We start from the raw sequence: 25,261 nt of genomic DNA, 5'->3' as shown, positions 1-25,261 counted from the left end.
GCTCCTTCTAACAAATAAGCCGATTATACAGGTAAGAAATATTATTTTGTTTAGTGCTCCATAAAGAAACTTGTTACCATCTCAAATCCATTACAATGGCCAAATGAATCAAATCAACAAAATTTCGTATTCATAATCTAAGGGAGGACGGATAATTTCGTATTCAACAAAAACCGTTTAACTCGTTAATACCTGGCTTTGAATAAAAACAAGAGTTTTGGCCTGATTCAATGTATCTTATTATCGAACTAATAACAACTTTCCCCAAACAATTAAGTAGTATACTTGGTTACATGTAAGTCAAACAGATATCATGAAAATTGAAATTGAAAGCAACAGAGAAAAATCGACTCTCTTCGGTAGGACCTAACGCTTTAACAGGTCTCTGGGTTGTTTAAAATTTTTAGAAACAAAAACAGAAGAAGAAGAAAAAACGAAAATTCCAGCGCATTCTGAATTGAAACTCGAAATCCATGGCGATTCAAAGAGATATAATGTGTATGAGAAAACAATGAAAACCCCAGAAAAGAAAACAAATTAACAAAATAGATGGTTACTCAAGGGAATGGGCATAAACAAAACTTCAAATCAAAGCGAAAACAGAGGAGAAAGAAGCTTAAGAAATGGGAAATGGGAAATGGCTGAGGAGTTTGTGGAAGGGTGGTGAGCGCAAATAAGGCGAGTGACTGAAATAATATAAGCAAACAAATGCTGAATTTCCAATTTTTTTTACAAATAATAAAAAGTTAGGGTCTTTGATTTTAGAAAATATTTTTTATTTTTTCTGTTTTTATTTTCAGAAAATAGTTTTCATTTTCTGTTTTTTTTTTAAATTAGAAAACATGTTTGGTTGATATAAATAATTTAATACCCCAAATTATGGGTAGTGACTAAAATGTAAGTTTTGAAAGCTTAGTGGCTAAAATATAAACTTTGTAAAAGTTTATGCACCAAAAATATAATTTTAAAAGTTATATATTTTAGCATGTAAACGAACAGTTTGACCTAAAACAAGAATTTTCGTGGTAATCAGATTTTTTATACGATATTTGTATTAAAAGCTATAAAACGATAAAGTTTGGTATAAAAATCGGGTAATCGGATCGAATCAGAATTTTACAAAAATTTGAAAGATGGTAGATAAGAGTTGGAAATATCATTTTTATATTTTAGATCAGAGAAATTTAGAACAAATCAGTGTAATTTTTCAGATTTGGCCGAACAGTGAAAATTTAGTGACTAAAATGTAATTTTTGAAAATTACATGGCCAAAATAGAAAATCAAATCCAAGTTGATTCATCTTTGACTAAAGAATATTTTAATGGAGAATATAGTAATGACATTTGGTAAATTTTAAGATTCATTAATGGCAACAATGGAATTTTTCATTAATTGAATTTTAAATTCAATTAAATTAGTTTAAATTGCCATGTGTACTAGGAAAATTACTAGAAAAATCAAGAGTTCTCCTCCTCCATCTGCTTGCTGCCGTGAAACCCCTACAAGGTGAGAAAAAAAATCCTTTTTCATTTTCGAGCTATTTTAGTAGGGTTTTGGATTAAATTGTGAAATAAAAAAATGTTCTCCGTCAAATTCTCTATCATTTGGTATAAGAAATTCATATTAAACATGCTTGAATGTTGAGATTTGGTGATCAGGGTTTATAAATTTTAAGGATTTGATGAAAGATTTTTTATGTTCTTGATTTTGGAAATTAATTCTAACGCTTATGTGATGATTAATATCATGCGTGAAGTCCTATATTAGATTCAACAAAGTTGAAGTTTATTGAGGTTGGATTAATTTTTATTTAATTTGATGTTGTAATGGTTAGAATAGCATGAATTTGGTATAAAGGAAGTTGAATTCATGCTTGAAATTAAATGGAAATCAAGCTTTATGGTTCTTGGAATATTTGGTCATTCAAGGAAAAATAGGAGAAAAATATTGAAAAATTCCCTATGATCTAGAATTGATATTAGATGTGTTCTATGTGACTTGGAGATCAATTTGGGAAGCTTGAATTAGAAAAAGGGTTGTTTTACAAGTTTTGAGAATTGTGGCATATTATTGTATTAATGTGATAATTGGAGGGTTCAATGTTGAATTTTAACATTTGAAATGCTGGAATTTTTAAGTTGGGAAGTTGGTTGGAACCAAATTTTAAGTTTGGTGAATTTTAGTGGTAGAATTCGAAAAGTCCTAAAGTTTAGGGACTTGATTGTGAGTTATTAAATGTGAAAGTATCATTTGAGTAAAATATTACTATTCTGGAAATTTTATTAGTATGTTGATTTTTGGATTTTGATTACAAGTTGGGGGCAATTTGCGAGTTTATTAAAGTAAAGGGTTGAATTTGAAAAGTGATGACTTGTCTACGACGTGCTAAACTTCCATTACCGTGCAAATTTAAGCCTCATCCTTATCGACGTCAAGTTTATGGTTGAACCTTATCCGCATCAATTTTTACATTAGATGGCATTTTAATTAGTAAATTATTAATAATTATGGCAGACCCTTATCCCCTGTCTACATTTATATCTTGATATACCTTGGCTAGAATCGTTAATGAAGTAGTCAATATAAGTATTAAGACATTAAGGCGTTGATTTTTTGTGGGGTAATTGTCACAGAAAAGAAGCAAATGGAGGTGTAAGACCTTTATTTGAAACCCTTCCAACGTGCCAAATCTGACAAAAGAAATATTATTATTTTTAAGTTTTCGAGTTCAACACAAAAAATGTAAGGAGTATACAGTTTAAAATTATCACCGGTCAGATATTATTTTATATTTATCTCATATTAATAAAAAAATTCACCTTTGGAATGAACACCATCAACAATGAGCTTCCAGGCCTCAACTGGCTCCTTTGTCCATATACCAAATGCATAGGCATACCTTTATTAATGAGAAGAAAAAGAAAGGATTTCATGAAATTAAATATGGCTCCTTACTCCATTGCATATGGGAATAGAGTTATGTTGTCGTTGTTTAAAGAAAATGTAAAGTTTTCAACATTCTATGCACACAGTACATAATTCTGCTAATAATAGTCTATTACCCTTGAGCCTCCGGTAGCCTCGGAGGTCGAAAGACCTCCTTTGGACGTTCTCTGGGAATAGTAGAGAATGGCATGTGGTTGGTCTGGTCAATGGTGCCAATGCAACCCTGAAAAAGATAGGCAAAAGAGAAAAGAGGTAAATTGCAGCTAGTTAGTGGAGAGTGGAGAGTGGAGAGTAGAAAGAATCAGGAAAAGGTTAACATTTTGTTTTGGTGAAGGCTTGAGATTAGGATATCCATTATTAATAAACATGATTAATTTTATTTGTTTTATTCTTATGACCATGAAAAGAGATTGTTGGAATTCAACTTAGAGGTATGAACATTAACCGATTAGATAGTATCAGTATTAATCATTATAATATATAGGGTATAGTTTATCCGATCATTCTTTTGTAAGTAGACTAAAATTATGTTTTGTGATTGGTGATTGGTGATTGGTTGTAATTGGTTTTTGTTGCAGACTCTGTTTTTTTGGGTAATAAAAGAAATTATTCAAAAAAGAAAAAGAAGTTCTCCATCTTATAATTGAATAAAATAAAATATACAACCATCATACCACAGTGTTGTTGTATGTTAACATTCACCATCATCAAGGTTAAATGACGCTAATATAAATTAGGGTAAACTACATTAATGGTCCCTATTATTTGAGTAAGTTTTTGTATGTTACACTAAAGTTTCAAAATTAATAAATAGGTCACTAACAATATCGATTTATAATAAAATGACTACTAACATTATCAATTTATAACAAAATGAACACTCCATCATTTATGTTAAATTAATGACATGGAAACATTAACAAAAAGGTTAATATTTCATTTTACCCTTAAACTACTGTTAAAATATCAAATAGATCATTGAATAATAATTTTATATCTAATTTAGCCCAAAAAAATTTCATTTTCATTTTTTTCAAAGCAAACCATTACCTTCATTATATTCAAACCGCTCTCTTTATAAAATGAAAATCACACTTAAACAATTAGGAGCACTTTCCTTAGTATTTGTTTTAACCACACTTAATCAAAACCTAAAAAGTCTAAAACTATCTTCAACTGCAATACTAATCTTCGAAACTCAATATTTTTGTTCCTATCTTACAACGTTGCGTTGGAGTAAAGTACTTATTGGTGTGCTCTATTCTCTCTTTAGCATTTAATTTTTGGTTCGTGTGTTACTAATTGTCTAAAATATATAATGAAACAGAAAAAAAAAATAACAGAATGGTTCGCCCTTTGTTTGTTTGTTTTTTTGCAATAAAGAGAAGACAACTTATTGTTTAAATATAGATGTTTTATTTAAGTGTAGTTGAAATAAATGCCAATAAAAATGTTCATAATAATTTAAGTGTGTTTTTTGTTTTGTATGGTGTGATTTGGATATAATGGAGGTGGCGGGGTATTTGGAAAAAATGAAAATTAAAAAGCTTTTGGAATAAATTAGATATAAATGCATTGTTCAAGGATCTAGTTTGAATACCTCAGATAATATCATATGACTTTATAAAAGAGTTTAAAATGTATGCCATATAAGGTACTATGATATTTACTCTGTCTTCCGTTGCAGCCTTCAGGTACCATGAAGACGCAATACAATGCGTTCGAAGTGAACCAAACCGGGTATGACAACTGCACGACGGAAGGAGCAGTGGCTAGGATTTTATACCTCTGAATAAGGCCAAGAGGTACTACTTCATTTGTGGGAATGGGCAGTGCTCCAAAGCAGATATTTTTTAGGGGGTAAAAGCTACAAGAGGCGTACCCTCGGTGGCAGGGGTGGGACAATGCTAACCGTTGCGTGAAGCATGTGTTTTGTTTTTCATTGAGACAACAGCCTGACCCCATTATTCTTTCATTAAATCAAAGTGAAGAAATATTACCGAGTGATAACTACACTTTATCCACCCCGATAATGCCACCACAATAAAACAGTAAATTCAAAGAAACACTATAATTTTTTTTCTTCATGATTTTGGTCTAAGAATTTGCCACGACAGTCACATTGCACCTTTTTTTTTCAAACGAGGGGGAGCTGGGAAGGAAGAGAGGGTCACTTTGGCTTATCCATCCTATTCTTTGCCTGTCACCCCCCATGGCCCCCCTCTTAAATTTCCAATTCCAATCATACACTATGCTATTAATGTATTCCCATCTTATTAAAAAATTTCATGTTATTGACATATGTATGCCCTCTAAAAAATATTTATAGATATGCGTTGGCTTAGACTATTAAAAAATAGAGTGTCATTTTTTCTACGGAATTCAAAAATTATGTTTGTATGACTTAAATACATGCACATATTTTACTAAAATCATGCAACTTACCACCACTTGGAGCTCCGGAAAATCTGGGGAAAAATACATTGAATACTCTGGGAAGCAACGAAAGCTTAATCTATTTCATAGATTTGGGGCTCCAATCTAATATTTAATTACATTTTGATCTTAGCTAGGTTTATAGAGATCCTCACTGAGTTTTCTTTGACTGTAATCCCCAGTGTTTTAGCTTCAGTCCATTATCATGATTAGGAAAGCGACTTTGTTGTAATAATAACTGCAAACCAAAATAAGTTCAAATCAGCAATCATTTCTGGTGAAATCAAAAAGCTATCTCTATCAAGGGGATAAAAATGCAAGAGGATTAAATAAGATGGACCGACATAAATTAAATTAATCCATGGTCCATTAATTCCCTGCAAATATACAACCCCAAAACTCCAGGGGGAGCGAGTGAGTGACTTTTATGTCATTATTGGAAGCATTGAATGCGGAGTTTGAATATTTATTTCTTCTTTTTATCGTGTCGTCACCACCACCACGGGGCATCTGCTACCATTTTTCTATAAAAGTAGATTGCTGCCTATAATTGTAAATAATTCAAATTAAAATTTCAAATGAAAATTAAGAAGAAAAAAAAAGCAAAAGGTGTTGCACCGAAATGCTTTTTTTTAGACTGTGCACCGTTGTTGAATAGTAAAAGCTGCATAATGTAGCAGAGAAGAGAGGGACAATACAAAAAATTGCTTCCAGAAAACTAAGACCCCATGCTTCCCAGTTTCCAAGCAATGCATGCCACTGCCACTGCCACTGCCACTGCCACTGCCACTGGTCATCTATATTCATAATGTTCGAATGAAGATTGTATGGAAACTTGCCTTCACAATCATAATTATATGCCTCGTGTTAGTAGAGAAAAAAAAAACAAAGTAGAAATAGTTCATATAATATACATACAACATCATCATAATACACACCTTCAGTCCCTCCCCATATACGTTTTCAAGTCACAACTTTGCAATCAATATCATCTAAATCCTATATTACACTCATCAACAGTCACCAAAACTCCAAACATGACAGCAAAAGCAGAACCAAAACTGAAGGATGACCAAAAATAAACTAATCTGCATTGGCCTTCTGTTTTCTCCTTGATCTGCTGTATAATTTAGATGGCGGAGACGGAGAAAACTCCACCGGAACTGGTGGGAGATCCATCTCCCCTTTCAAGATCTTTACAATCTCCATGATATCCGGTCGCAATTCGGGCATTTTCTGCAGGCAACTAAGTGCTAGATTTATGCACAAGCTTGCCTGCTCCTTATTGTATTCATCTTTCAATTTCTCATCAACGAGCTCTAATATGTTTCCGGATTGAGCTAAATGCCTACACCAGCTTATTAAGTTTGCCTTTTCGAGCTTCATAGGTGAAGCAAGGACATGCAATGGCCTCCTGCCAGATACGATCACAAGGATCAAAACTCCTAAACTGTAAATATCAGCTTTCTCCATTAGGTAGCCACACCCACTGTACTCCGGCGCAACATAACACAAAGTCCCTCTCATGCTCGTCGTGCTGCTTAGCTCACGACTGAAAAGATCCCCACTCCACATGTCGCTTTCAATGGAATTGTTGTTCTTTCTCCTCCATCCCCTTCTAAAACTGAACTCTCCATTCGCATCACAGGCATCTTGATCCGGTTCCCCGAACTTCTTGCTCCGGCTGAAATAAAACCCCCTTTCCAGATCAAAATGTGGCATTTTAAACCCTTTCTTCCACTTAATCTTAAGCTGCCTCAGCTTACTATCCTTTTTCCTTGTCTCACCTAAATGGTCATCTTTCCACCATTCTTGCATCTTCCTGTGCGTCTTTTTCCTGTTTTTCCTTTCTTTTGATTTAGGTTCTTTCTTCTCGAAACCCTTATCCAAAGCATCAAAGTCAAGTCCTTGCATCTGGGGTTCACCAACATCTAACTTATCCAACTGAGTTGAATTGCCCAACTCAATTTTCTCAGGACTTGCCTTTTCTCATCATCCCAATCAGGATTTGATGGACATATTTGGCTCCCAATCCACTCCATAACATAATCTTTACTGCACAATTCACCACTACCATCTTGCCTCCACCACCAATCCTTTCCCCATTGTTTCATACTGGCCGGCGTACCTGACGCCTCATCAGCACCCAAATTTGCACCAGAATTCAGCTCCTTACTATGATCAATACTACCCAACTCATCATCATAAGGCACAAACTTAGTATTCCAATCATCCCCACCAGTATCCACACAGGTAACCTCCTTCCCTTTTCCATTAATCCCACCCTTACAAGCACTATCACTGGCTAAGTTTGCATTAAAATTCAAAGAACTTAAACTCAGGGCCCTAACATTATAACACTTTGTACTATTTATTGAAGAAGAAGAAGCTTGTAAAGCAAGGGCAAAGTCTACCTCGGTGTTGTTACTCTCCATAGGAGTCCCAATAGCTGGTTTGTGTTCACCAGTAGTTCCTCCCAAAGACCCAGACAACTCTTGGCTCTTCCATAGCTCTTGACTGAACAAATCCACTCCAAACTCACCTTCTACCTTAATTCTCGACAACCCAAAATCTGAGATCTTTGCTCTATAATCAGAATCAAGCAACACATTGCTGGGCTTGATATCTCCATGAATTACCGGAGGATCACAACCCAAGTGAAGAAACTCGAGAGCTTTAGCAACATCGAGGATGACATCAAATCTTCTCTGCCAATTCATGCTCAAATTACCATCTCCAAAAAGTGATTCTTGCAAGTTTTTATTAGGCATATACTCGTAAACAAGCAAACGCTTGTTTTTTTCAACGCAATACCCCAAAAGGGTGACCAGAAAAGGTGATCTTAGCCCACCGAGAATCTGCAACTCGTTTTGGAACTCTCTCTCGGTTTGCAAGGAGAGCGTGTCAAGCCTTTTGATTGCAAACAATTTACCATCACTGACAATGCCACGAAACACGGTGCCTGAACCACCTTTGCCTATGATATTTGCGTCATCGAAATCATCGGTAGCGTTCTTCAAGTCCTTGTAACAAAACCTTTGGAGCTTGAGAGGAGCACTGGAGTCAAAAGGGATGGTTCTAGCTCGGTTTGAAAGAGAGTTCCAAAGATGGTAAAGGAAGTAAATTATAGTAAAGAGGATAACAGCGGAAGAAGAGATAGTTAAGACCAAGAATATAACTCTTGTCTTGTTGAGGAAACTTGGTCTTGGCATGTTTGAACCTGGAGATAAAGGCCTTGAAGGCATGCTTTCTTTTCTCTTGTTTCAGTTTCTGAGTATCTCAAATTCTCTTGATCTAGTCCCTGGATTCAGCAAGAAAACGAATTGGAAATACAAATCAGGAAATGGGTTTCTTTTTCTTTTAGCATTCCTATCTTCAAACAATGCCTACTTTTTTTGAATTGTTCTTGTAAATGTTGATTTATTGCTCTGTATCCAATGTGAGATTGCTTTACAGTTGGATGATGGAGCGAAAAATAAAATCTGATAATTGTAGTTTAGCGTATGATGATTTATGATTTTGACAAAATTTTTAATGGGATTCCTTTTAAAAAAATTGATTTATGAAAAGGATAAAAGAGGGTCCCCGAGAGTGTTCGACTGAAAGAGCATGTTTTGTTTGATGCAGATAAAGGCGATACTACTACTGTAAGATAATAAAAACAAAGTATATGGGGCGCGCAATATGTGGATTGCGTGATTAGGCTAACATCAATTACTCTGTTATATGATAAATGAGTTGAGTTGAGCTCGAGTATTATTGATTTCGATTCGATTTGAAAATTTAAAAATAGAATTTGACTCAATTCAAAAGTTCTTAAGTCTAAAATTATTAAGCTTGACTCGAATTTAAAACTATAAATAAAAGCTCGTAAAAGTTTGTAAAAACTCAAAATGGAAAAAAACTTAAATTTAATTCAATGGAAACTAAAACTCAAATTTAAACTTTAAATGTATGAAAATCTTGTAATGATTTTTTTTAAAATAACGCATAAATTTTATTATTATTAATATTTTTAAATAAAATCTTAATATATTATTTTTTTTCAAGTTACTCGCGAATTTTTAAGTTGATTATCAAATAGTTCGTTTCGGTTCGTTAAGAACTCGGGTCGAATCTATTCGAGTTGAGTATTTATTGATCTTCGACCGAGTCAATCTCAAATAACTCACGATTTGTTTCGTCTTATCTACGGTCTAACTCTGTACAACTCACACGTCAAATTATTTGTTTAGAATTTTTTAATTATTAAAAATACATGTATATCACAATAGTAGTAGTAGCTTGAACTTAATAATTTTAAAGAAAATAATACTGCTCTTTGTTAATAAATTATTTGATGAATTCTATTATTTTATTATTTATGAGTGACGTATTTAATAAATCATAATAACATTTATTATTTTATACGAGTCTGAGCTAGGGCTATAAATGAGACGAGACATGTCGCGAGCTACTCGAGATCGATTCGATCAAGGCTCGATAAATACTCGAATCGAATGGACTTGAGCTCGACTCGAATTCTTAACAAGCCGAAACGAGCTACTTGATACTCGACTCGAAAAGCTCGTGAGCAGCTCGAAAATATAATATAATAAAATTTTATTTTTAAAAAAATAAATTATTAATAATATTAATATTTATATGTTTATTTTTTTTTAAAAATACAATAAGACTTTCATATATTTAAAATTCATGTTCGAGTTTGAGGATTCAATCTTGTTAAATTTACGAATTTTTTTCCTATTTCGAGCCTTTTCGAACTGCTTACAAGTTTCAGTTCAAGATTTCGAATTTGAGTCGAACTTAAAAATTTTAGAGTTTTAAAAGAGTGTTACTAATTTTCAAGTTGGAATGTCATTTTCTTAACATACTTTACCACTAAGGATGCATCGTTTCTTTTCCATCAAAGATGTATCCATGCTGACTATATTTTCAAACCAAAGTATATCATATTATGCTGTCAAGTAATGGGTGGTGGAATGTGGCTATTGTGATTTGTGTCTACTTTCTTTCTCGTGCTTAGAGCCTACATTATTCGTGTATTTTATAATTTTTATGTTATTAAATTAATATATTTATGATTATATTATGTTATAATTCTTTTTTACGATGTAATGGTTTAATAGCAGAACTAAACATGGATGATATTGATATGAGTGGGGTCTTTCGTTGAGAATTAAAATGAAGCTTTGGATACTTTTTCCCCCCTCGGTCCTAAGCTATTGATGTCTTTGCATTTACTTTCTTTGCTTTACAAGTTAGGGGGTTAGGATCAAAGAATTTCATTCCCAAGAGAATGAAATCCACATTCTCATGTTTAGTTGACCGGAAATCTCATTTTTGGTAATATTTTATTATTAATAGTAGATTTTTTAGAGTATATTACCAGGAATGTCATTACCTTCCTTTCCTTAGGTATTGTTGGATTACCTTTATTTTGGACTAAAATGTCTTTAAATTTTTATTTCTTTTCAAAAATATCTTTCTTCTTTAATTGAATAATAAAATTCTACGAAGGTTAAATTACAAATTTATCCTTAAACTATTTTAGATTTACAAAAAAAAATATAATTAAAATTTTATATGAAGTTAAGAGATTATAATAAAATTTTACCATTTCATCAAACTTTTTTATATTTTCAATTTTGTAAAAAAATATAATTTTTATGAATTTAAATTTTTTAAAGAAAATATATAAATATTTTTCAACTTGTTAAAAAAACAAATATATAATAAGAATAATTTGGTCAAATATACATTCTAATAATCTTTTATTCCTTTAATCAAACACGGTAATCTTACATTTCTGCTAAACCGACCAAACACAAAATACAACAATCCTAATAATCATATTCCCTGGTAATCTTACATTCCCACTAATAATATATTTCGTGAACCACGTGTTTTCATCTTTTGTCGTCACGTGTCCTCAAAAAACATTTCTTTTAGAGAAAATAACCTCAGTGACCAAAAATGCCTTATAATATACGATTTTAACTAACTTTTTTTGGATTTGCCAAAATGACCAACTAAATCGCAATGCGATCGATAATTCGCAACGCGATCTCCGGTATCGCAAATCAGTTTCTCGATTCGCAACGCGATTCTGACTATCGCATTGCGATTTTCGTAAATCGCAATGCGAATACGTAAATCGCAATGCGAATACGTAAATCGCAATGCGAATACGTAAATCGCAATGCGAAAACGTAAATCGCAATGCGAATACGTAAATCGCAATGCGAATACGTAAATCGCAATGCGAATCTAATTATTGCAATGCGATTTACATAGCGCCATTCGTATCCAACGCGTATTTTTTTTCAAATTCCAAACACGAATATATTAATATATCGGAACACTGAACCGTCCACAGTATATCCCGTAATCGCAACTCATAACCTAAAACCTTAAATCACAACTCAGTCTCATCTCCATCTCTCACTCTCTAAGGCGACATCCGTCCCCGTCTCCGACGAAATCAGTCCCCATCTCCGACGATATCAGTCTCCATCTCCAGCGAAATCATTCACGGTCAGAAATAGAAAATCAACCAAATCAACCACCGAGGGTTAGTTTTTTAATTATTTTTATTTTGAAATTTTTGCATTATTATTAGGTTTTTCATATTGTAATTGATGATAAGTTTACTGGTGTTTTCAATAATAGATTAACCATTTCAATTAGATTGCTTATTATATTCATTCGATTGCTGCCAATACTTCTAAAATGTTTAGTCTTTAACCCTGTGAAGTTAGTATTTGTCTTTGTTTTGTCTTTTGGTTGAAGTAATGCAATCCATTCAAGTTTCTTTCAATTTTAGTATTTGAAACCGAGAATGACTATCGCAATGCGATTCTGTCGTTGCGATTTTCATTTCGCGTTGCGATTCTTGCGTTGCGATAGTCAAATTCGCGTTGCGATAGTCATTTTCGTGTTGCGATTTTCATTTTCGTGTTGCGATTTAAAGTTTCAGAAACTATTCTTCTTCTGCAAATTGAAACTTGAATGAATTGCATTACTTCAACCAAAAAACAAAGACAAATACTAAATTCACAGTGTTGCAAATTTAAGTTTGAAGAATAAACTACTACTCTTTATGTTTATTGTTCTTGTTATATCTTCACAGTGTAGTTTTTGGTATATCTAAATTGGTATGTTTATTATTTTTGTAGAACTTTTATTCGGCTCAATTGACCTTAAGAAATAAAGTAAGCCTGGCCAAAACAATTGCGTCGAAGCTTTCACCTGCACAAAGAAAAATATTTGAGGATACTTGCTTCGACCCATGGCTGAAAGTACAACATCCGGGTGGAGATGCTATGTTGACCCATCTGTTTCTTCAAACTATGACTAGCGATCTACCAGAGACTATACAACGTCGTGATGAAGAGATATGGTTCGATTTTCCACCCGCGTATACGTGTTTTGGGCGGGAGGAGTTTTGCTTAATCACCGGTCTACGCTTCGGACACGATGATGTAGATCGGTACACTAGACATATTACCCGCCTATCATGGTTTTCTCGGGTTTTTCCTGAGCTGTCAACGGAGAAGTTGAATTTACACGTGGAAGACTTGACGAGATTATTGAATAAGAAATATGGTTTTACTCGGATGGATGACGTCGATGTTGTCCGAGTATGCCTTCTAATACTTTTGCAAGTCAGCTTTTTAGGCAGAGAGGCCCGACAACCTATTCCTAATGATCTAATTAAATTGGTAGAGGACCTAAATGCATGGAACTTGTTTCCGTGGGGTTCGTATCTATGGAAAGCTACATGGAATAAGTTGTCGTCTGCCTTTGATGATCGAAAAAGTTGCTTGGCGATGGTTCCAAATACACTTTGTCAGGCTTTATTTGGGCCTTTAAGGTAATAATTTTTATATAATGTTTCCAAAATTATAATTAATTCTTTAACAATTACTAATGTTTGTTATTATATTGTTTGTAGATTTGGATATTTGAGGCCTTTCCGCCATGCAGACATATGCATTAAAAACTTCTAATGATATTCCTAGGGCTATTTCCTGGAAAAGGAAACGATCCTTGCAGCAATGGGAAGATTTACTACCGTATACTACAATAAATAATGTAAGTTAACACAAATACTACCATATGTTTATAAACAAGTTATTACTAGTACACGTTTAACTTTGTTTGAGCTTTTATATTGTTAGGAGGCCAACACCCACGGAAGCTGAGCTTGCCACTGATTGGTGGCAAGCTAGTAAGCGTTTATTTGATGGCACGGATGATGAGCAGCCACCACTTCGAGAGCCATCACCTCACCCAGAGCCATCACCTGATCGACCCGAATATACACCTCCACAACGAGAGTCATCACCTATTCTGTCACATCATCGAGCCTCTTCTCCACCATCACCTCATGATAGGCGACCGATAAAGATGTCACAACGTTTATCTCTCTCTGTTGTCCACCTCCACGGGATGAGTTAGGGGAGTTACGTAATGAGGTCAATGCCTTGCGTGAGGAGGTCGGTACTTTACGCGATGACAATGGTGCATGGCGTGTTGAGGTGTCTACTTTACGTGGTGAGGTAGCAGCTCTACGTGAGATTGTAGCATCGTTACAGAATGAGGTTCATACTCTACGCAACGAGGTAAGTTTAATATTTTTCATATTTAACTTGATGATAAATTTACTCATAATTTCACTTAGATTGCTTAGTAAATTCATTCGGTTGCTGCCAATACTGTTTAACTGTTTATTCTTTAACCCTGTGAAGTTAGTATTTGTTTTTTGGTTGTCTTTTGGTTGAAGTAATGCAATCCATTCAAGTTTCAATTTACAGAAGAAGAATAGTTTACTATCGCAATGCGAAAATGACTATCGCAACGCGAAAATGACTATCGCAACGAGAGAATCGCAATGCGAAATGAAAATCGCAACAACAAAATCGCAATGCGAAAATGACTATCGCAATGCGAATTTGACTATCGCAACGAAAGAATCGCAATGCGAAATGAAAATCGCATTGCGATTCTCTCGTTGCGATAGTCAAATTCGCGTTGCGATAGTCATTTTCGCGTTGCGATTTTAAGTTTCAGATTCGATTCTTCTTCTGCAAATTGAAACTTGAATGAATTGCATTACTTCAACCAAAAGACAAATACTAACTTCACAGTGTTGAAAATTAAGTTTCAAGAATAAACTACTACTCTTTATGTTGTCATTGAACCTGCACTAAACCTATATGTTGTCCTTTTAAATGTTTATATAAGTGCTTACTTCTGGAATATTATCTGATGCATTTTGTGAACAATGATATAATAATGACTTGGGTGAATACCTTGCAAGTTTGAAATATATTTGTCTTTGTTTTCACTGTTTAATATCATGTATGTTTATTTACTGATTTATGTATTAATTTATTTTTAGCGGCCTGCTAAGGTGGATGCTCTACGTTGGGTTTTTCTTGTAAGACGGAGTTCACGCATCAGACGGTGTGCACGTGCCATTACTTCTTCGTTCACCCCAATAGTGCGAAGAATCCGTAAGAAAAAACCCGACTCACCTGTCATCGTTCAAGAGGCCTCCCCTATCGTTCAAGAGGCCCATATCATCCCTCAAGAGTCTCCTCCCACCGTTCAAGAGGCCACTGTCATCGTTGAAGAGGTCCCTCCCAATATTCTAGAGCACGATTCACACGGCGTAATATATCGAATTATTGAGAAGCCCCCTCACGTGCCGGACATGATGGATGACTGTTGGCTTTCGTATAAGTTACCGGCTAGTACCATTCCGGCAGATGAAGTGGAGAGGAAACAACTACCAGAAACAATTCTGGATAATACCCTTTGGGCTAAGACCGCAGTTGATTTTTATCTACATGAGCGGAGCCAAGGGTGTTACGATGACATATACAAACTCAACGATGATATGCATTTGTTGATTGAACGGTCTTGGTGGGGTGTATTATTAGGGGTTGAAGACAACGGCTATTTCGATGGGGGAGTAAGTCTTATATTTCTTCTTATATTTCAGTTTGATTTTTTTTTAAATTTATGTAATTCACTAATATATGTCTTTTTTTGTAAAACAACATATTGATGCATGGGTGACACGTCTTCTAATTGAAAGGAAATTGAAGAAAAATATAAAAAAAAGCACGATATACAATTATGCCGACGTCTTTTCACGTAGTTCACTTGAAGAATCAACGACATGAATCATATGTGTTGGCTAATGGACAAGCTAAACTTTATCCTGCATGGTGGGAGGTCGATAAGGTTAGTATTTATTTGTTTAAATATTTTAAAGGTGTTCATAAATAAGTGCGCAATTTGAATTATTACATTTCGATGCAGGTGTTTTTCCATGTTTTGGAACGTACTCATTGGCTTCTCGTCGAGCTTCAGCTCCCATCCCTAAAGACAATAGTATATGACAGCATGATAAATTATATATCATTGTCTGATTTGAGAGATATTATTAAGGGATGGAGCTCTCATTTGGCTAAATTCTTGGATGCAATTAATTATTGGACTAATTCTGGAAATAAGAAGCCAAAGAAGTTCAATGTTACAGTTATCAGAGATGAGACCGTGCCACAACAAACGAAGAAAGCCAGAGGGGATTGTGGTCATCTCGTATGCATGTGCTTGGAGCGTTTGACAAAAGGAAGTACACAGTTTCTACCTCCCACCGATAGAGATAGAGGTGCAGTAGGCTTGTGGTTTCGGCATTTTATGGCTAGAACGATATATGCAAGACGTTGCCTACCTGCATCCGCGTTATGAAAGTGGCCATAAACAATTTGTAAGTCAAATGCAAGTGTTGTTAAACATATATACTCTTTTTGGTTTGAAAATGTTTGGTTAAGTAGCTAGAATTCAATAATTTGATGTCTGTAGGTTTTAGATGTGTAGAAAGTGTTGTTGATTCAATGTTTGGTTTCTGCAGGTTATTCATGAAGTGAGCTGCGTGAAATGGATGTATGGGTGCAAAAGTTGATTCAATAATTGATGAGGAAATAATTCTTATTATTATTTTTTGATTGTTTAATTGATTTGTAAAAGATGATTTGTAAATGTTGATTTGTTTAATTGATGTGTACATAATTATTATTTGTGCTTGTTTAATTGATTGAAATGTAATAGTTAATTTGTTGATTTCAATCTGCATTATGTTGAATGCAAAACAGACTATCGCAATGCGGAAATGACTATCGCAACGAGAGAATCGCAATGCAAAATGAAAATCAAAACGAGAGAATCGCAATACGAAAATGAAAATCGCAACGCGAAACTAAATTCGTGTTGCGATTTTCATTTTCACATTGCGATTTTCTCGTTGCGATTTTTATTTCGCATTGCGATTCTCTCGTTGCGATAGTCATTCCCGCGTTGCGATAGTCATTCCCGAGTTGCGATAGTCAATTCCGCGTTGCGATAGTCATTTCTGTGTTACGATAGTCATATTCGCGTTGCAATTTCCGCGTTGCGATAGTCAAATGAATGTCTAATAAGTGATAACAACTGAACATATCATAGCAATGTTCAAACTCAAGTTACTAATACATGCCTAACTGAAAATGTTAAAAGTTCACACATAATATACACATAATACAACGTTTGCATTTAAAAATCACCTAAGTTAACAGTCCCAAAAGGTGAAGCCGGTTGTGATTGGGATTTTGATGAGGATCCATATTTTGGTAGAGGAAAAGATGATTGTGATGGCACTGGTGATCCACATGTCAACCTTGTATGACCACTTTCCTTGCACCGACTACATATCGATCTCTTCTTCTCTTTACCCTTAGACGGTATACGATCGTGACTTTTTGGTCGGCCAGGTAGCCTTCTGTCCATGGCTGGTGGCAAACTGTTTGTAAGTCATCTGGTATGTCCCACTCAGAAGGATGTGGAATAGGGTAGACAATCTCGACATAAGTCTGTCGATATATTTCTGTAGTGTAGCAATCCATAGCGTATGCGCTTGAATCATCTTGGTTTAGATGAAGAGCAACTTTTATAACATGGCCATACGGATAACCAAATGTTTGCCATTTCAGACAACTACACGTGTTTGCATTTAGATCGACAAGCCCATTTAAGTTATTATCCAGAACTTCAAACAAAGTGTTTGAACATGGTTCAACTCTCTATGATGTTGACTTCACAACACGTTTCGTTATCTTTTTTTCAGTCCATGGTGTAACACGATATTCCAATGTTCCTGTAAATTTAAATAAATAATACTTAGTAAAATATATGATAAGTTACGAATTTAAAGAAATAATACCTGCATGGTTTCTTTTCTTGTAGTACCACTGTTGAATAGAGGCTCGAAAAAACTCCATTAACATAGTAATGGGTAATTTCCAGGAATGACGACTTAGAGCGTTGATTGATTCTGCACTATTAGACGTCATGAAACCATATCTTGCTCCAAGTTGATGTACTCTTGACCATCTTTCAAACCCGACATCTTCTAGTGTTTGAGCACACTGAGGTAAAACACGACTTAAACAGTTTATATGCTTTCCCGATAAGCTTTTACAGTCTTCTAGTATGTCCATTTGTGATTTTTTATACCAGCAGACCTTGATTTTAGATTTCTATACAAATGAACACCACAAAGTCCATGAAAAGCATCTGGGAAACACCTTCTAACAGCGTTGTCAATTGAGTTTGCCCTATCGGATATGATTGTAAGATTGGTAATAGGACCTATATAATCCCTAAGATGCCCCATAAACCATGTCCATGAATCAGAGGTTTCATATTTGCCAACCCCGTAAGCTATTGGCAGTATCCCATTGTTAGCATCCATGGCTACTGCTAATAAGTTTACTCCAAGGTATCGGCCTTTTAAATGTGCTCCGTCAACTATAATAACTGGGCGCATGCAAGTAATAAACGAACGAATCTACAAAATCATATACACAAGAAATATAATCATTTAAATGTGAAATGCATGTAACTAACAAAAATGAGTCAACAAAATTATATTGATTTACTAACCGCAACACCAATGGCGATAAACAACAACTCAAAGCGTCCATCTCTATCTGTTTTGATATGAGTTATCGACCTATGATTTTTCAGCTTTAAATTGTGACAATAAGCCGACAGTTGGGCAAACGATGCTTCTGGCGACCCCCTCAACAATTCCAAGGCATAACATTTGGCTCTCCAAGCTTGAGAATATAAGATACTAATCTTGAACCGAGCATTCATGTCAGTCATAATTTCATGTCCCCGATATACCCTGCCATTCAAAAACATTAACTCAGCCAGAAAACCACCCAACACCTTTTTGTTTGCCTATCTATGGTGAGGAAAAACTTGGGTTCTTGAACATGTATGTTTATCAATAAAAGTCCTAACTTGAAACATTTCGCAATCTTTTATCCTCTTTGCAATCATACGCCACGTACAGTTTTTGTCAATCATACACCTTGTTTCGAAACGATCTTTTCTTGATTTGTTAACTTTTAGTTGATAGCCATCTTCCACACATTTCGTATACAAAGCTATCTTCAAGTCTTCCTTTGTATCAAAACAATCATCTTTCTTGATACGAATAATTTTTTGTGTAACAATCAACTGCTATCTTTACCAACTCTTCTTCCGGTATCTGAAGTAATTCTGGCATATTCCAGTTATACTCCCGTGTCATTTTCTTCGGGGACTTTTCTTTGGGGATTTCTTCTTATTCTTTTTCTTCTTCAGGATTATATGAATTACAGAATGGATGTTCAACATGTTCATTTACAGTCGTAACTTCCTCCTCATTATCATCAACAACATCTTCCTCGGCAACGGCTGTTTCATCATCAAAATTCGGGTATTGACCAATATCAAAATCATTACACGCAGGGTCTATTTCTTCTTCTGAAAAATCATCAAAATCCGAGTATTGACCAAGATAAAAAGTCCGGGTATTGACCAAGATCAAATTTCGAATACTGACTAGTACTCACAATTTTTTCTGTTGGCTCATCATCGTCTAACTGGTCAATACGAAAACCGGAATTTGGTGCTGAAAGTTGATTGGGATTTGGATTAGGGAAAGGTTGTGGGTTTTGAGATTGTGTTTGGTATTGGAAATGTGGTGAAACAATATTTGCTTGGTGATGAAATTGTGGTGGAACCATTAAATTTTGAGCACCATAAACTGGGGTTGAAAAACTTAGTTGATTACTACCCGCTACTGACCCAACTTCACTACTTCTAGGTTCAACAACATACAATGTAACATCATTACTTGAAACACTAATGTAAGCAATGAATCGTTCAACATCTTCATTGTCGGTTAACAAATAAACTTTACCATTTCTCTGATAAAATAGCCTAAATCCACTTAGGGGCTCTAAATTCAATTTATTTGCAACACGTAACATTAGAGTTTCATAAGTTAACTTTTTTAATGAGAGTTTTAGTTGAAGATTCATGGGTAAAGGCATATATTGTAAAACACCATGAACATTCTCCCATGACCCTCCAAAACACAAATCTATCCAAACATGATCAACATTAGATGATTTCATTATTGTAAATTAATTTACTAAACAAACGAGCTGCGAAACTAAAACCTGTTGCCGGATAGGGAAGGATGTCGTTGGATATAGGAACGGATGTCGCCGGAGAGAGTGATAGATGGAGTTAAAATGAGTTACGATTTAGGGATTTAGGTTATGAGTTGCTACTGCTGCGTAGTTATATACCCAAAACATTTGTGTTGTGAAACTAAAACCTGTTGCGAATTCAGAAATCGAGTTGCGAATTTGAAATTCAGTATTGCGATAGTCAGAATCTCATTACGATAGTCAGAATCTCGTTGCGATAGTCAGATTCGCGTTGCGATTTACGTATTCGCATTGCGAATTAGGAAAATCGCAACGTGAATTTGGAAAATCGCAATGCGATAGTCAAAATCGCGTTGCGAATCTGGAAACTGATTTGCGCTACCGGAGATCGTGTTGCAAATTATCGATCGCATTGTGCTTTAGTTGGTAATTTTGGCAAATCCAAAAAAAATTGATTAAAATCGTATATTGTAAGGCATTTTTGGTCACTGAGGTTATTTTCTCTTTCTTTTATTAGTTGTATTATTATAAGAGAAAATAACCTCAGTGACCAAAAATCACATATAATATACGATTTTAACCAACTTTTTCCGGATTTGCCAAAATGACCAACAAAATCGCAATGCGATCGCTAATTCGCAACGCGATCTCCATTATCACAAATTCGCGTTGCATTTCGCGTTGTGATAGTTGAAAATCGCGTTGCGATGGTCTACAGTGTCGTTGCAATTTTCCCAATTCGCAATGCGAATAAGTAAATCGCAACGCGAATTGGGAAAATCGCAATGCGATACTGACTATCGCAATGCGATACTTACTATCGCAATGCGATAATACAAAATCGCAACGAGATACTGACTTTCGCAACGCGATTCTGACTTTCGCAACGCGATAATACATAATCGCAATGCGATTTTCAAAGCGCCATTAGTATCCTGGCCAAGTATTTTATTTTTAAATTCCAAACACGAATATTATATATTGGAACTGAACCGTCCACAGTATATCCCGTAATCGCAACTCATAACCTAAAACCTAAAATCACAACTCAGTCCCATCTCCATCTCTCACTATCTCACCCATCTCTGACGAAATCCGTCCCCATCTCCGGCGAAATCCGTCTATCTCCATCTCTCAGAGCCACCCTCACAATCAGAAATGGAAAATCAACCAAATCAACCAACGAGGGTTAGTTTTTTTAATTATTTTCTTTTTGAAACTTTTGCATTATTATTATGTTTTTCATATTGAAATTGATGACAAGTTTACTGGTAATTTCAATAATAGATTAACCATTTCACTTAGATTGCTTATTAAATCAACCGAGAATCGCAACGCGAAATGCAAATCACAACGCGATTTTAGTTTCGCGTTGCGATTCTCTCGTTGCGATAGTCAAATTCGCGTTGTGATAGTCATTTTTGTGTTGCGATTTTCATTTTCAGAAACTATTCTTCTTCTACAAATTGAAACTTGAATGAATTGCATTACTTCAACCAAAAAACAAAGACAAATACGAAATTCACAGTGTTGCAAATTTAAGTTTGAAGAATAAACTACTACTCTTTATGTTTATTATTGTTTTTGGTATATCTTCACAGTGTAGTTTTTGGTATATCTAACTTAGTATGTTTATTGTTTTTGTAGAAATTTTATTCGGCTCAATTGACCTTAAGAAATAAAGTCAGCCTGGCCAAAACAATTGCGTCGAAGCTTTCACCTGCACAAATAAAAATGTTTGAGGATACATGCTTCGGGCCATGGCTGAAAGTACAACATCCCGGTGGAGATGCGATGTTGACACACATGTTTCTTCAAACCATGACTAGCGATCTACCAAAGGCTATACAACGTCGTGATGAAGAGATATGGTTTAATTTTCCACCGGTGTATACGTGTTTTGGGCGGGAGGAGTTTTGCTTAATCACCGGTCTACGCTTCGGACACGATGATGTAGGTCGGTACACTAGACACATTACCCGCCCATCATGGCTATCCCGGGTTTTTCTTGAGCTGGAGAGGTCGAATCTACACGTAGAAGACCTGACAAGATTGTTGAATAAGAAAGATGGTTTTACTCGGATGGATGACATCGACATTGTCCGAGTATGCCTTCTAATTCTTTTGCATGCCGGCTTTTAGGCAGAGAGGCCAGACAACCTATTCCAAATGATCTAATCAAATTGGTAGAAGACCTAAATGCGTGGAACCTGTTTCCGTGGGGCTCGTATTTATGGAAAGTTTACATGGAATAAGTTATCGTCTGCCTTGGATGATCGAAAAAGTTTGCATGGCGATGGTTCCAAATACACTTTGACAGGCTTTATTTGGGCCTTTAAGGTAAGAATTTTTATATAATGTTTCCAAAATTATAAGTAATTATTTAACAATTACTAATGTTTGTTATTATATTGTTTGTAGATTTGGATATTTGAGGCCTTTCCCGCCATGAAGACATATGCAATAAAAACTTCAAATGATATTCCCAGGGCTATTTCCTGGAAGAGGAAACAGACCTTGCAATGGGAAGATTTACTACGGTATACTACAATAAATAATGTAAGTTAACATAAATACTACCATATGTTTATAAACAAGTTATTACTAGTACACGTTTAACTTTGTTTGAGCTTTTATATTGTTAGGAGGCCAACACTCCTCTACAGAGGCTAACACCCACGGAAGCTGAGCTTGCCACTGATTGGTGGCAAGCTAGTAAGCGTTTTTTTTATGGAACGGTTGATGAGCAGCCTCCACTTCGGGAGCCATCACCTCGTCCAGAGCTATCACCTCACCCAGAGCCATCATCTGATCGACCCGACTATACACCTCCACAACGACAGCCATCACCTATTCTGTCACATCATCGAGCCTCTTCTCCACCATCACCGCAAGATAGGTGACCGGCAAAGATGCCACGACGTTTATCTCCCTGTTCTCCACCTCCACCTCAACAGGATGATTTAGGGGAGTTACGTGATGAGGTTAATGCCTTGCATGAGGAGGTCGGTACTTTACGCAAAGACGATGGTGCATGGCGTGTTGAGGTGTCTACATTACGCGGTGAGGTAGCCGCTCTACGTGAGATGGTAGCATCGTTGCAGAATGAGGTTTATACTCTACGCAACGAGGTAAGTTTAAGATTTTTCATATTCGTAATTCATTCGGTTGCTGCCAATACTGCTAAACTGTTTTTGTTAGTATTTGTTTTTGGTTTTGTTTGTCTTTTAGTTGAAGTAATGCAATCATTCAAGTTTCAATTTGCAGAAGAAGAATAGTTTACTTTCGCAACATGAAAATGACTATCGCAACGCGGAAATGGCTATCGCAATGCGAAATGAAAATCGCAACGACAAAATCGCAATGCAAAATGAAAATCGCAATGATAAAATCGCAATGCGAAATGAAAGTCGCAATGCGATTTGTGTTTCGCGTTGCGATTTTGTCGTTGCGATTTCATTTCGCATTGCGATTTTGTCGTTGCGATTTTCATTTCGCATTGCGATTTCATCGTTGCGATAGCCATTTCCGCGTTGCGATAGTCATTTTCGCGTTGCGATTTAAGTTTCGTGTTGCGAAAGTAAACTATTCTTCTTCTGGAATGTTTATATATGTTGTCCTTTTAAATGTTTATATAAGTGCTTACTTCTGGAATGTTATCTGAGCATTTTGTGAACTATGATAGAATAATGACTTGGGTGAATACAATGCTAGTTTGAAACATATTTGTCTTTGTTTAATATCATGTATGTTTATTTACTGATTTATGTATTAATTTTTTTAGCGGCCCGATAAGGTGGATGCTTTACGTCGGGTTTTCCTTGCACGACAGAGTTCACGCATCAGACGTCGTGGACGTGCTATTACGTCTTCGTTCACCCCAATGGTGCGAAGACTCCGCAAGAAGAAGCCCGACTCACCTGTCATCCCTCAAGAGTCCCCTCCAATCGTTCAAGAGGCCCCTATCCTCCCTCAAGAGTCCCCCCCACCGTTCAAGAGGCCACTGTCATCGTTGAAGAGGTCCCTCCCACCATTCCAGAGCCCGATTCACATGGGGTAATATATCGAAGTATTGAGAAACCCCCACCGGTTCCAGACATGATGGATGAGAGTTGGCTCTCGTATGAGTTACCGGCTAGTACCCTTCTGGTATCTGAAGTGGAGATGAGACAACTACCGGAAACAATTGTGGATAATACCCTTTGGGCTAAGACCGCAGTTGATTTTTATCTACATGAGCGGAGCCAAGGGTGTTACACTGACATAAGCAAACTCAACGATGAAATGTTTTTGTTGCTTGATCAGTCTTGGTGGGGTGTGCTATTAGGGGTTGAAGACAATGGCTATTTCGATGGGGAGGTAAGTCTTATATTTGACTTATATATGATTTTGATTAATTTTTTTAAAAATTAATGTAATTCACTAATATATGTCTTTTTTTTTGTAAAACAACATATCGATGCGTGGGTGTCACGTCTTCTAATAATAAGGAAGCTTAGGAAAAATAAAAAAAATTCGTGATATACAATAATGCCGGCGGCTTTTCACGCAGTTCACTTGAAGAATCAACGAGATGAATCATTTTCGTTGGGCAACGGACAAGCTAAAATTTATCCTGCATGGTTGGAGGTCGATAAGGTTAGTGTTTATTTTTTAAATTTTCTAAAGGTGTTCATAAATAAGTGCGCAAATAAATGAATTATTACTTATGATTGCAGGTGTTTATCCCTGTTTTGGAACGTCGTCATTGGCTTCTCGTCCAACTTCATCTCCCATCCCTGAAGATAATAGTATATGACATCATGATAAATTACATATCACTGTCTGATTTGAGAGATATTATCAAGGGATGGAGCTCTCATTTGGCTAAATTCTTGGATGGGATTAATTATTGGACTCATTCTGGACACAAGAAGCCAAAGAAGTTCAATGTCACAGTTGTCAGAGACGAGACCGTGCCACAATAATCGCCGGGAGGCAGAGGGGATTGTGGTCCTCTCGTATGCATGTGCTTGGCGCGTTTGACGACGGGAAGCACAGAGTTTCTACCTCCCACCGATAGAGATAGAGCTGCAGTAGGCTTGTGGTTTCGGCATTATATGGCTGGAGCGATATATTCTAGACGCTGTCTACCTACATCCGCGTTATGAAAGTATCCATTGTTAATTGGTAAGTCAAATGCAAGTTTTGTTAACATATATACTCCTTTTGGTTTGAAAATGTTTGGTTAAGTACCTATAATTCAATAATTTGCTGTTTATAGGTTTTAGATGTGTAGGAAGTCTTGTTTGAGCAAATGTTTGGTTTTTGCAGG

General features: G+C 35.6%; 1 protein-coding gene across 1 annotated transcript; it reads right to left on the bottom strand.

The window, feature by feature from the left end:
* Positions 1-6,265: 6,265 nt before the first annotated feature.
* On the bottom strand, positions 6,266-8,845 carry LOC120149019 (putative receptor-like protein kinase At1g80870). The gene is given in 2 exon segments (XM_039161957.1): positions 6,266-7,348; positions 7,351-8,845. Coding segments are annotated over 2 exon segments (2,160 nt in total). The 5' UTR covers positions 8,629-8,845; the 3' UTR covers positions 6,266-6,466.
* Between the last annotated feature and the right edge of the window lie 16,416 nt (positions 8,846-25,261).

This window comes from Hibiscus syriacus, unplaced genomic scaffold (genome assembly GCF_006381635.1).
Source record: "Hibiscus syriacus cultivar Baekdansim isolate YM2019G1 unplaced genomic scaffold, ASM638163v2 tig00110988_pilon, whole genome shotgun sequence".
Classification (NCBI taxonomy): Eukaryota; Viridiplantae; Streptophyta; class Magnoliopsida; order Malvales; family Malvaceae; genus Hibiscus; species Hibiscus syriacus.
The sequence above is the reverse complement of the archived record's forward strand: the minus strand, read 5'-3'. Positions and strand labels throughout refer to the sequence as shown.